At 33.3% G+C, this 13,401-nt stretch overlaps 1 protein-coding gene across 1 annotated transcript; it reads left to right on the plus strand.

Annotated features, from left to right (window-relative positions):
• The first annotated feature begins 3,862 nt into the window (after nucleotides 1-3,862).
• On the plus strand, nucleotides 3,863-13,180 carry LOC135141987 (lachesin). Its single transcript, XM_064073616.1, has 6 exons — nucleotides 3,863-4,272; nucleotides 4,469-4,867; nucleotides 11,876-12,067; nucleotides 12,119-12,430; nucleotides 12,499-12,613; nucleotides 12,680-13,180. Exons 1-6 carry the CDS (start codon nucleotides 4,218-4,220, stop codon nucleotides 12,699-12,701), a joined length of 1,095 nt encoding a protein of 364 aa, XP_063929686.1. The 5' UTR covers nucleotides 3,863-4,217; the 3' UTR covers nucleotides 12,702-13,180.
• The last annotated feature ends 221 nt before the right edge of the window (nucleotides 13,181-13,401 follow it).

The raw sequence follows: 13,401 nt of genomic DNA on the forward strand, positions 1-13,401 counted from the left end.
CATTCTTTCCTCCATGTAAAATTTGTAACATGTTCCCCCATCCAGCGCCGTAGTGGAAAAGATGTTTAGTGTTGGTGCGGACGTTTTTAAGACAAAACGTCATGCCTTAGCTGACGAAAAGTTTGAATGTTAGTTATTGTTGAATTTAAATTATGAATATAGTCCTCTTGCGTGAAGTATTTATTTGTTTTATTTTATTTACTGATGTGAATATGCAACAAATGCGTTAGTAAAATAACTCACTCACTGCCTTTTTCATTCTAACACGTTTTTTCTTGACCCTTTGGACCCATACAACAAATATCTAAAATTGTGTGTTCATCAAAATTTTCAAAGTGCAAAAACTAGTTGTTAAAGTTTAAAAATAATGAGTAACTGTAATGCATTACTTTTTAAAAGTAATTGTTCCAATCACTGCTACCTACGTTCAATAAGATATTGAATCAATGAAATTTAAGTTAGATCTAAATTAACATTTTTAGTTCCCAAAAGTAAGCTAAGGAAGTATTGGAATCGAGTCCGTCGGGCGACTAGCTTCTTCCGTTTTCTCGACGTTTCACGACCCTTAGAGTACGAAAAAATAGGTATTTCGTTTTCGTCTGATGTCTACCGACTTACGTCTGGTGTCTGACGTCACCCGTCTAAATAGTAAATGTTATTTAAATTGTATAAAATAACATACTCCTCCATTAGTACTTTTATAAATCCGTATTAGATTTTTACCCTAGGCATCCAGATTTTTGAAACAAAAAAAATCAAAATTGCATAACGACATTTTTTAATTTAACTTTGAAGTTACAAAAGCGAATGTTCTGAGATATTGCAAACGTTTTACGGTTATCGGAAGCATAATAGTAAATCGTTAATCAAAATTTATTTTATTTTATTTATTCCCTCCCAAAAGAGTTAAAGAGTTTTGCAAAAATTCAAAGAATGAAATGGAACAATATTATATGGAAGTAACTTAGAGAGACACGCGTGTTGTCAACACAGTGGGACAGAGATAGGGCTCTCTGGGTGGCAAAACATTGACGCGAAACTGCAGAGCACTGTGTTTCTGGAGGTTTCTTTCGTGCTGTCGCATGGTGTTTGAAGCTCTATTTTTGCAAATTTACGTTTTTTAGGCTCAAGTTACCTTATTTAAATGTCTACAGTCTTCTTAAGTTGTATTTTATTGGACTGTTTGTTAAACATCGTGAAATCGTGTTGTACGTATAATTGAATAGAACGTGCAAAGAAAGCAATCCTGTTTCATTTCATAGGTAATAATCACATACACAGACGAAGGATTTCGTAAATAATTTAAAAAATTTGTTAGATTCCATAAACATTCCGAGTTACGAAAAAAAACGGGTTATTGCTACAAAAAGAGGGAATTTTATATCTATTGATTATTGTTTTAGTTACTTGTACGTGGATTTAGAAAATAGATTTTTGAATAAGTATGTTTAATTTAATTAGGCAACTTTTATCGAATGTTTAATTACTTGTATCCTAAAAATTTCAGAATTACCAATGAACATACACTACAAGATTAGTTAACTTGCGGAAGATTATTGTACTAACTGAATTCGTAATATATTGTAGATTCTCTATACATTTCATTTTATTAAAAGACTATTTCCACCACTTAACACGATTTTTGTTGTTTCACATTACACATAATTTTAATGTAAACTGTAAAAATATAGTTTTCATTAACAGACGTTTGTTATAATTGATTGTTTGAACAAATTCGTAAGAAAACATATTAATTCCCGTTCAAATGAAGCGTTTCTTGCCACCCAGCACGTGATATGTGATCAGCCGTCCTTTCCCCACTGATGCATAACCGCTCTAGCTATTTCTTTCTTATGTTGATTACACTCGCCCGCGTATGGAAACGTATACAAGGCTCTATCCACTCCTTTATTAGATCAATGAATGAAACAAGTAAAGGAAGCTACAATTTGTGCACACAAAGCATTTGTAGTCAGTTTTCGACATAAATGGAAAATTGATGAGGTGATCGTAACTGTTACTATGGAGTGAGCGACACATCGTAGACTTCAGTATGCAAAAGCGTTTTGTAAATCAAAGTTTTGCCAACTCTGCACTTACACTGCTTTGTAAATAATTTTTTTGTCAACTGACTTGGGTAAATATAGAGCGGCAACGAATAAACACACGTCATTTCTGTGATAAATACTTTTCATGAAATAATTTTGTGATATCATATAAAATAAAATTGTAGGTTCAACATAAGTCCAATGCAAACCACGCAGAAAGAGTTTTTAGTTTATTACAACTAATACACACATAAAAATAACTACAAAGCACAGTAAAATGTTCCGGTCCTACTCAGTCACATTTAAATTACTTCCACAATTAAGAACCCTTGTTATTCGAAATGTTGAAAATTAAATATTTAGAAAATTTTCGACTGTAATTTCCTATGACCTTCGATGAATATCGAAAACGGACGAAAAACCAGTAAAATTTCATGAATTTAAACTTGTTATATACACATGTATACATCATAGCGTTCCTTCTGTAATTTGGGTTGCATAACTCTAGTTTTAATTTTATAGAAGCGGATTATTGTAAAAATGCATAAATACAATCAATGTTTTTTTATCGCATTTATTTCCTTACCACAAATTTATGTAATTCGTATTTAACTACTTTTATTTGGTACAAAATTTAATTACCCCATTTATTAACGAACTGCAAACCGAGTTTTCAGTTTTTGTATGCAAACATTCCCTGTAACCTGAGTGTCTGGGTTTTCGTCAATCTTGACCATATCAAAACTAAAACGAAAATCAAAGAACGGTACCTAGAAGATTTAAAATTACTTTTTTTACTTGTGTTCCTCTAGTGACTTAATGGCTTTTAGTCGGAAAAATGCCTAAATATGAACGTTGCCAAATATACGATCAATAATAATATTATAAGAGGTGTTTCAATAGAAATGGCAAAGCAGGCAGAACCATTCACAAAGAATTAACAATTCTAAATTTAATCCAAGATTGTACAACACCCTAGCACAATGACATGTCATCATAACTCCTTGAATATATTTTTTGACATATCGTATAGATACGTTTTAATGATAAAAAACGATTAACACATAACCAGAGGGTTTTTCTATCGCTCGTTATTAACACCTATGGGTCCATTATTTGGAAAATATTCCAATTACTACATTTTTGACAAAAATATGACCATATCAGTGAATTACATATGAAATTTCCGTTTAGTTTATTAATGTTTATGGCAAGTTTATGGTTAACTAATGACTGACTAATTGCAAAGATGATAATGATTTATTTCGTGTAAATACCTTATTATTTTAACAACTTTCTGGTTATAAATACACATTCGAAAAACTATACGTGCTAGAAAAAATTGAAAAGCACATCCATGGTCAACAGACAAAAAAAATATATAATTTATAGACTAGTTTATGTGACTAACCGTTTGACTCTGGTTTGACAAATAATTAGGGACCAAAATATAGTCTTTAATTTCAGTCCTTATCTTCATGGCAATAAACATTTTTACAATTTACAGTTTACGAGAGAAAAAGGTGTTAACTAATAATAATAAGAAAAACAAATAAATAAATATAAATAAATGCTGGCTTTGAAAAGTGTGTTCAACGCAGTAAGAAACATCGGCAGACACATAATGCTTGATTCAGAATAAAAAATTAGAACTGAACAAACAAAAAAAGCAATAAATGGGGCATATTCGTCCAGTATTTATATCTTCACATTGTCACAACTGGTTTAGAACCATCGAGACAGCCATGAATCTTCTACGGCACTGTGTTAAAAGGCATCTTTTGTGGTCATCTCAATTACTCTTATTGTTGATGTTGTAATCAATTCATCACCGCCTTATCAAACACTACTTAAGTGAATCATCTCTATGACCACTGGTTACTATAATAACCGCTTCCATGGTGACTAATTTCATCAGTTACTGTTAATGCAGTCTTCTGGTGTTACACCCTTTTTCATACCCGTTCGTCACTTCCATCATTGACATGAAAGAACTCATTCTTTATCCCTATTTTTGAAACTTCAATTTTCCATAGAAACTTCTACCGGACAACCAACCTGTTCCGAAACACCAGATAACCGTCGAAAACCCATAAAACCGATTTTTTCGTCGTCCCCAGGTCAACATCATCGCCGCCACTGGACTTCAAGCAGGTGTGGTAAACGAACATGGCGTCGGTACAAACAGTGCTTTTACTAGTTTTAGGACTTTTAATAAGTAAATGTAAGTACAAAGCCCCGAAATTATGAAAAAAAACCCATTTAACATTACCAACGCGATAATTGTATTATCAGTAAGCTAACCTCAATCTCGATTGTCTGATAAGATAACAATGTAAACGAAAGGCGCTCAATGTGTCAACACACCTCCTGGATGCATTTCACCGTGACACTAACTCTTTTTTAACAATTTGTTGCAGCCCTAGCCCAAAGGTCACCAACGATATCATACATAACCCAAACACAAATTAAGGATATTGGAGGCTCTGTTGAACTCTTATGTTCAGTGCAATACACAGCTGACTATCCAGTGATTTGGTTAAAGGCTGATCCAGCATCAAAAAGTAACAGTTTACCTATTTCTACTGGAAGCTCTTTGATTTTGCACGAATCGAGATACTCTTTGCGTTATGATACAGCCAGTTCAACGTACACGTTGCAGATTAAGGATATACAAGAGACCGATGCTGGGTTGTACTATTGTGAGATTTTGCTTTCGACGAATAATAGAGTGTCAGCCGGGGTAGAGTTGCAAGTGAGGAGACCGCCGTTCATTTTAGATAATTCTACGAGGTCTGTTGTTGTGTCTGAGGGTGAAGGTAAGTGCAGACTGTAGTGAATTGCAATGTTCTAATTAACACTTAGTTTTTTAAATTTCCTAGTGACACTAATATTTTTATGGAAAATAAGCAATTTGCTTACAGTAATGCAATTTTGGCTCTTTATTAAACAACCTATTTTAATTTTTTTATTATTTGAGAGATGATGATTATTATTATTTGCCAAGATCCTTTTTGAGAAATGTAATTGTTTTTCAATGCATTCATATCTTTTAGCATTGGTTGTGTGAGTCATTCTATAATTAATGAATGAAGCAATTTATTTTATTGATTAAATAAAAACGACTTAACACATTTTCTAGAAATTTTGGGAATACAGTACTGTTGTTATTAATTAATATTACATTGTATGCACGTTTTAAGAAAATTTTATAGTTTATTCAAGAAACAGGATTTATTTGATTGTGCTGGGTAGAAAAGGAAATTCTGTCTAAATAATTATTGACTAATTTTTTAATTTCCATTCTGCCACTGTTAAGAGTTAAATTGAATTGATCGTGATCGCACCAACAACGTGATAGTTCTTATTAAATTAGTCCAAATTTATTAATCAGGTTGTAATAGGAAACCAAATCTAACATTTGCCAATCTTTTTTATGATACAGTTTATACCAGGTACAATAGACGCTACAGATTTGTAGATTTTGAGTAATGAAAAATTCTCAGTTAAAGTATATTCTCCCAACAATATTTACAGAGAATTTGTACGATTTTAGTCATTTATGTTGAACTTTTACATTCATTTAGTGTCTTGTAAGTTGGTTCAGAACAGTCGCTTTGGAAAATTACAGCAGTTTGTCGTCTGGTAGAACGCCCCCAGCCAAAGTTTTCTTTTCCAAATATGTATGTACACAGAAGATTGAGTTCAGATGGCTTGAGCCATTTACTTGGGCTCTGAAACAAAATTCTATTTTTGTTTTAATAAAATGGTTGTTCGAAAATTAGGCGAGTAGTTGTTACATAAATTCGCTTAAATATTTACATAAATGATGTAAAATCTTGTTTTAGTTGTCCATTTCTTATGTATGCTGATGATTTAAAAATCATAAATACAATTAACTCTCAAACTGACTGTTTAACTTTACAGGAAAATGTTAATAAATTATTAGTTTGGTGTAAAAACAACAAATTATCTGTTAATGTAAAAAAATGTCAGTCATTGACCATTAGTCGAAAAAATACTGCAATTAATTTTGTTTATACAATCAATAATGAAATTATAACTAGATCGTCTTGTGTACGTGATCTTGGTGTCTTAGTAGACACTACGCTTTCGTTCATACCACACATAACAAAAATTTCAAATGATGCACTTAAATTGCTAGGATTCATTAGACGGAATACGGTCAATTTTAGTAATATTGATAGTCTATTAGTTTTGTATTATGCACTGGTCCGAACCAAGCTTGAGTATTGTTCAGTTGTTTGGTCTCCCTATTATGATCAATACAATCGAAAAAGTACAGCGAACAATTTTTAAATACCTATATTTTGTTAAATACGGTAGATATCCACCACAACATTGCGCTCAAGCTGAATTATTAAAACAATTTAATCAAGTGTCATTAGCAGTAAGACGTAATTATATGTCTGTCGTATTCTTGTATAAATTAGTTAATTGTATATTCACTTCTGAATCTCTAACTGGACTGTTGCACTTTCATGTACCTCGTTCAACATCTAGATTAATGTTAACCTTTGATTATAGTACACCTAAGACTAATCAGCATATGTACTCGCCCATACGTACTATGTGTAGGAATTATAACAATATTTGCAAATATGTAGATATATTTACTCATAGTTGTCCGTCATTTATTAGGGAATGCACGAAACTCTTTAATTTAAATTAAAAATATTTGTATTTGTATTTCAGAATTATTTAATTTATTTTTGTTTCCTAGTTATATGTAAGAAAGTGGTTTGTTTCATATTGTATCCTGTAACTGGACTTAGTGTCTGTTGGTTACAATAAATGGTATTATTATTATTATTATTATTCAACAAGATGTAGAAAGTAATTCAATAAATTTAAAATAATCCTGTCGGGTTTTTTTGTGCACCACATTTGCGAATACTGTGGTATTTGAGTATTTTAATAGCAAGAGGTAGTTCAAATTTTTGGATCATCTAATGGGTATTGTACTGCTGTAGCTCTAAAAAATTGGTCGATAAAACTTCCCTCACACCTGAACCCCTGAAGTATAATAAAGCACCTCTAGCTTTTTCGAAAAATTAAAAATATAAAATTTGATTTTGCGAATTTTTATGAGGACACCTATAAATTAAAATGAAAATGAAAAAATGTATGTAATATTAAAGTAAACGTAAAGAAGCGTACTATAGTGTAAACTCTAATAATACCAGCATTGTATTCCTAAATTTTCGGGAAAATGGAGTGAGCCGTTCTTGATTTAATCAATACAAGAAATTTACTTGTTCATTAACATTTTTGAGTTACCCTGTATAAATAATTCGAAAAACTATGAATGCAATGATAAATTACAAGTATAGACTCATCAATGCACAAAATATTGTGCATTTTCGATAGGATTTATTCGGCAAAATTTTGAGATGACGTCATACATTTTTTGGGGGAGATAAACAAAAATATTTTAATTCAAAATTTAGAGCCGTTTCGTTTTCGCAGCGGGTAAAAACTCGAAGTGGATTCATAAACTACACCTAGAGGACTATGTTATTTTATACAATTTACAATAACAACTTATATATATTCGTCGTCATCACGTTGGTGGGGACGATAAGACAAAATTTGGTTAGCGTTTTATCATCTACATGATATTTATAATACATATAAAATTTGACAGCAATCGGTCCGGTAGTTTCGAAAATTATCTGTGTAATAAAAATTGACACAGACGGCGGACAGACAAAAACGAGATAACTATATTTTTGTACCCTAGGGGTCATGAGTCATGACACATCGAGAAAATATGAAATTAGCTAGCCGCCCGTTGGAATTGATTACAATACTTCCTTAGCTTGCGCTCGGGAAGTAAATATAAATAAAACTGTAATAATATATGCAGATATGCCCAAGAACGCCTCAACAATAAGGTTTTCATTTTGATTTCTGCAATATATCTGATTTTTCTCCATAAGGTTAGTTTTGATAAATCGCTCTTCACACGTTTCAGGAAGTCATGGTCTGATGCCTTGCTATTGTCAGAAATGAATAGTTTGACCATTAATGTAAATCATGAAGCGTTCCATTCTAGCTAGCAGTTTAAATTATAACGACTTTTATACTGAGAACGACGTTATTTCTGTATTTATTAAAACTTTATTGCCCTGGGAAGTTAAGACAATATAATAACTAATAACTGTAAGCAGACGCGAATTACACTTTTCAGTAGCACGTAGAATCCCGTGCCTCGTCAAACATTTAAACTTGTTTCATAGTTAATTTAATACATTTAGTTTTCTTTGAACAACACGATACTCAAAAACATGTTTCAATTTCTTGTAGAGAAATGAGGATTTTGCAATTAATATTCACCCTCTTGGTTCATGACGAATAAAAGAATTAATCACAATTGGGATAGGGCGGGGGGGCGGGGCTTACATTTTACCTTTTTTCCTAATATGTGTATTCCTCTTTTCACAACAAGAAACTTGAAACATGTTTAAAATGGTAAATTTTTGTAGAGAAATTCCGATTCCTCGAAGAAAATAAGAATTTTGCAATTAAGCTCCGCCTCCGGCTTACGACGAACAAGAAAAATTCATCACAATTGAGATAGGGCAGGTAATAATATACATACGTAGTCATCTTTTCATAACAAGAAACTTGAGACAATAGCAAGACATAACTGAACTAGTCAGGTAAAAATGGCTCATTGGTGGCTAAATTTCAAAGTCGTAATATCTAGTATTTTCTTCGATTAATTTTCTTAATGTAAAATTTGAAAAATATGAGAATAAAAACACCACCTTTTTACTTCCCGAGGGTAAGCGAACGATGTATGTATTGTAATTCAATCCGTCTCTATTTTACGTTTTCTCGACCTTTCATGACCCCTAGAATACGAAAAAATAGGTCTCCCTTTCTGCCGTCCGTCTGTCTGTCTGCCGTCACGGGTTTTTATTAGACAGATAATCTCCGAAAGTACTGAGCCGATTCTTGTCAAATTTTGTATTTATCATGTAGATGATAAAACGCTGACAAAAATTTGTCTAATCATCACCACCAATAATGTGATGACGTTACTTCAAAATTGTACATAGTAAATGGGTTTGAATGTGGAAAGAGATTATGATACTCGGTATGAAACCCCGGAAGCTCAGATCACATTTTGCAATTTAATTTTGAATCTGTTTTAAGGTTATAATAGGTGCAAGATAAATTTTTTATCAAAACATATTTACTTATCCTGAAATCTTGGAGATGTTTTAAAGTTATCATAAGCATGGTAAATTTTTTATCAAAATTTGCTCATCACCCCTAAAAAAATTATGACGTCACCTCAAAATTTTACTGAACAAATCCTATCTAAATTGTGCAAAACATAATCAGTTTATACTTGTAATTTATCATTGCATTCATATTTTTTAGATTTGCTTATACAGGGTGACTCAAAAAAATTAATAAATCAGTCAGTTTATTTTATTGAATAAATCAAGAATTGCAAAACTGAATGCTTTGAAATATTGCAGGTGTTTTAAAGTAATTGTAAGTTTAGTAAATTGTTGATTAAAATAAATCTGTTTATTCTCCCCAAAAAATTGACGACGTTATCTCAAAATTTTGCCGAATAAATTCTACCCAAAATGTGCAAAATATGATGAGTTTTTACTTGTGATTCATCATTGCATTCATATTTTTTATTGATCAAATTAAGAACGAGTCACCCCGTTTAATAAACGTCTTTATTTAATAAGAATTATAATAATGATATTCAGAACATTTTGTCGATTGTGCTCACTACTTAATAGTTTTGATCCTCTGTTTTGAGAAGACATTCAAATTAAACTAATTTCTACGTGACATTCTTCCGATGTATAAACATAAACACTTTTAAGTTGTTTTTCTTATCGAGGATGACCTAAAGACGTACAGTAATTGAGTCCATCAGGCAATTTGGTACTTTCATGTTTTCTCGATATTTCATAACCCCTAGACAAGGCCGTAGCTAGCTACATCGAAAATCAAAATAAAATGTAGTGTTTATTTAATAAGCGGGAGTCAGCAAAAAAAAAAGTCTGGACCGTCGGTATTGTGATCCGGTTATTGCAATGCGTAGAAAACATCGTTTAGTTTAGTTTCTGTTTCACTCTCACGTCTACAGGGTGATAAGTGTTATCGCTATTTGTCTTAAATTTCGAGTACCATAAATGATTTTCAGTTCAGTCTTCAGTCGCACCTCTGTTATTACAACGGTTAGCATGTTTCTTTACCGATACTTAAACATTAGATACATATTTTTATTTCAGCTTTTAATAGTTCCCATAAAAAACAATAAAATTCGCAAAATCAAATCTTTTCATTTTTGGAAAGAGCTGGATTTGACAAGCTGTACTTTATCGGCGAGGGAAGTTCTGTCGAAGTAATCTTCGACCAATTTTTTCTAGTGTTTTTTTAACGCATACAATTTCCTTAGTGCAACAACGCAACTTTTCATCATTGATTTATTGTTGTACAAAATTTCTTTAGCAGTTTAAAAGTACTAGTAATCATTTTTCCAATAACTGACCAAATTTTGCTGAATGCAAACGTTTTATTTATTTTCTGCTGACTTATAAAAAACTTTGCGAAATATTAACCTGAAAAATACATACCTTGGTGGCCTCAAAAACTCTTGGCTATAAAAAACTCACGTACAAGCAATACATGAGGACTGTAAATTTTATCATTAATTAATTAGCATGCCTTGAATTAATGAACGGTAAACAAGCCTCTGGGAAATTTCAAAGAAATTGTTGCTGTGTTGTAGTTACTAATTTTGTCAATTTTTAGGGCAGTGTTTGATGTATAGATCCTTTGTGAAAATTAAAAATTATTCATTTAAATGTAATAATAATTAATTATTAATTTAGCCGAGATACTCAATTTCTAAGTATATTTTTTATGTTCTAGCTGTTATTCGTCTAGAAACTTACTTGTACTGTTATTTTACATGTCCGGTAGTCAGTGATCGATAGTTAATATTTGTTGCGATAGAGCAAAATATGAATCTAATGTATTTTTTATGTACCTTGTTTGTTTGAAATCGTTATTGTAGTATTAGTCGGCCATTTATTTTATTCTTCAGATAATATTTTTATGATAAATAAAATATGAAGATAAACAGTTAACTTGAAAAAAATTATACGTTGGTAGCACCGTATGTTAACAAATTATTTACAACTGAGTGAAACTATTTACCCTGTATTAATTTTCAAGACCAATGCGTAAAATCATTTCCATAAAAATGACAAATATGTGCTTTATTTGTAATTATGCGTTGTTTGTTTCTCTTTGTCAAGGACTAAACGCCTTTTTATTGTTGTATGCTTATAGAAACTTAACAATTAATTTGCATCAGCCAGATTAGTACCCCCATCACTGTATACGGACATCAATAAAATAACTTTCAAATTTATATAACAACTTCTGTTATAATTTACGTCTACCATTTAGACAGTTCGTCCAAAAATATGCAGTCAAATGACATGACATACTGAGTGTTGTAATAATAAACAATTAAAACGAATTGCAAACCGGATATGGCTGTAAACTGTAAACAATATAGTGTTCCATTTTTTAAATATATAATACACACTATGATAATATAAATTACAAAAAAAAAAAATGTAAAACTTGCCAAAGGCTTTTGACCACACCTGTGTGGCATGTTAGACCAATGGCATAACTGGGTGTAGCCGGCTTTGATTGGAAGTTAATTTTGAGCTTACATGTGATCGTATTTGCTGTCTCGATTGCAGTTCTGTAGTTCCAAATAATTTTGGTTTTGTCCCATTCTCCAGCTGTGGAAATGGGATGTTACGCCGGCGGGTACCCGCCGCCAAGGATCTCCTGGAGGCGCGAAAATAACGCCATCTTACCCACCGGTGGCTCCATCTACCGAGGCAACGTCCTCAAAATAAAAGCAATCAAGAAAGAAGACCGTGGAACCTACTACTGCGTAGCCGAAAATGGAGTCGGACGTGGCACCAAAAGTAAATAAACCACATCAACCTATAAACATTATTCCAATTTCTTGACCAAAGGAAACATCGCCGTGGAGGTGGAGTTCGCCCCCGTCGTCACCGTGCCCCGCCCTCGCCTCGGCCAAGCCCTCCAATACGACATGGATCTCGAATGTCACGTGGAAGCGTATCCGCCCCCGGCCTTGACCTGGGTCAAGGACGAAGTGGCCCTCTCCAACAACCAACATTACAGTATTTCGCACTTCGCCACTGCCGACGAGTTCACCGACACCACCTTGCGCGTCATCACAATCGAGAAGCGGCAGTACGGACAGTACGTGTGCAAAGCGGCCAATAAGCTGGGAACAGCAGAAGGCGTGGTCGAGCTGTTTGGTAAGCATCTCCTTCTAATGCTAGTTGACTGTTCTGCGCATGCGTAGTATAGCGCCGCCTTTGTGTAGAATCTATCATCCCCGTGTGTCCCCCCGCCTGCGGCCAAGCCAGGTACGGAGATGCTGCCACCCTGTCAACAAGTACGGCGGCTTTGTTGTTGTCATTGCTGTTCGTAGGTTTTCGGTGAGTTTCGGCATGTGCACGGACGCGATTGGCCAGCTGCTAACTAATCGTGTGCGTTTTTTACAGAAATATCCACGCCCAACGTTAATTATCCAGGCCTACAGTGGCTCAACTCGAGCAATGTCTCGACGTACAGCGCCATCTTAATTTCGATCCTCACAACGAGTTTGTTGCGGTTGTTTGTTTTTTAGTGAATCGCGGACCAAAAGGAAGGATTTGATCTTTCGATAATGTTACGGTTTTTTACAGATAACATAGCGTCGTTTCGATGGTATTCCAATTAGTACATTTCCAGTTTGTATATTTTACGCTGTATATTTTTTTAAATTTTTACACAGTCACGGTTGTATATGTTGTTAGTTTAATGAGTTGTCGCACGTAAGTTATACAAAGTATGACATTGAAGGCCTAAGTTGCCAAGGACGGCTCTAGTCGCGTTATTCACAAAAGCCATTCTTGGCAACAGGAGCACACAATTACAAATTTTCTTTTTATAATTTTTTACGATATTAGTAACAATTAAGTCTGTATGATTCGTCCATTTTTAATTAAATTAATTTAAGTACATTGTAATAGTCTCCGCCTGTTCCCTACCCTCCCCACGTATCACGCAGTTGAAATTGGGCGAAACACAATTAAGACACGCCCCTTGCCCTTCCCATACTGCTGCACAGTCAAGACTAGATAAGTGCGTGAACACCTAAAAGAGTCAATTTATTATTATCCAAGCAATACGGTACAATTTTGTGTAGTTTGTCCCCGCCCATTTGCCCACCTTAAGTTAGCTC

Source organism: Zophobas morio, unplaced genomic scaffold, assembly GCF_036711695.1.
Source record: "Zophobas morio isolate AGI-343-1 ecotype UQ-CSIRO unplaced genomic scaffold, CSIRO_AGI_Zmor_V1 ptg000046l, whole genome shotgun sequence".
Classification (NCBI taxonomy): domain Eukaryota; kingdom Metazoa; phylum Arthropoda; class Insecta; order Coleoptera; family Tenebrionidae; genus Zophobas; species Zophobas morio.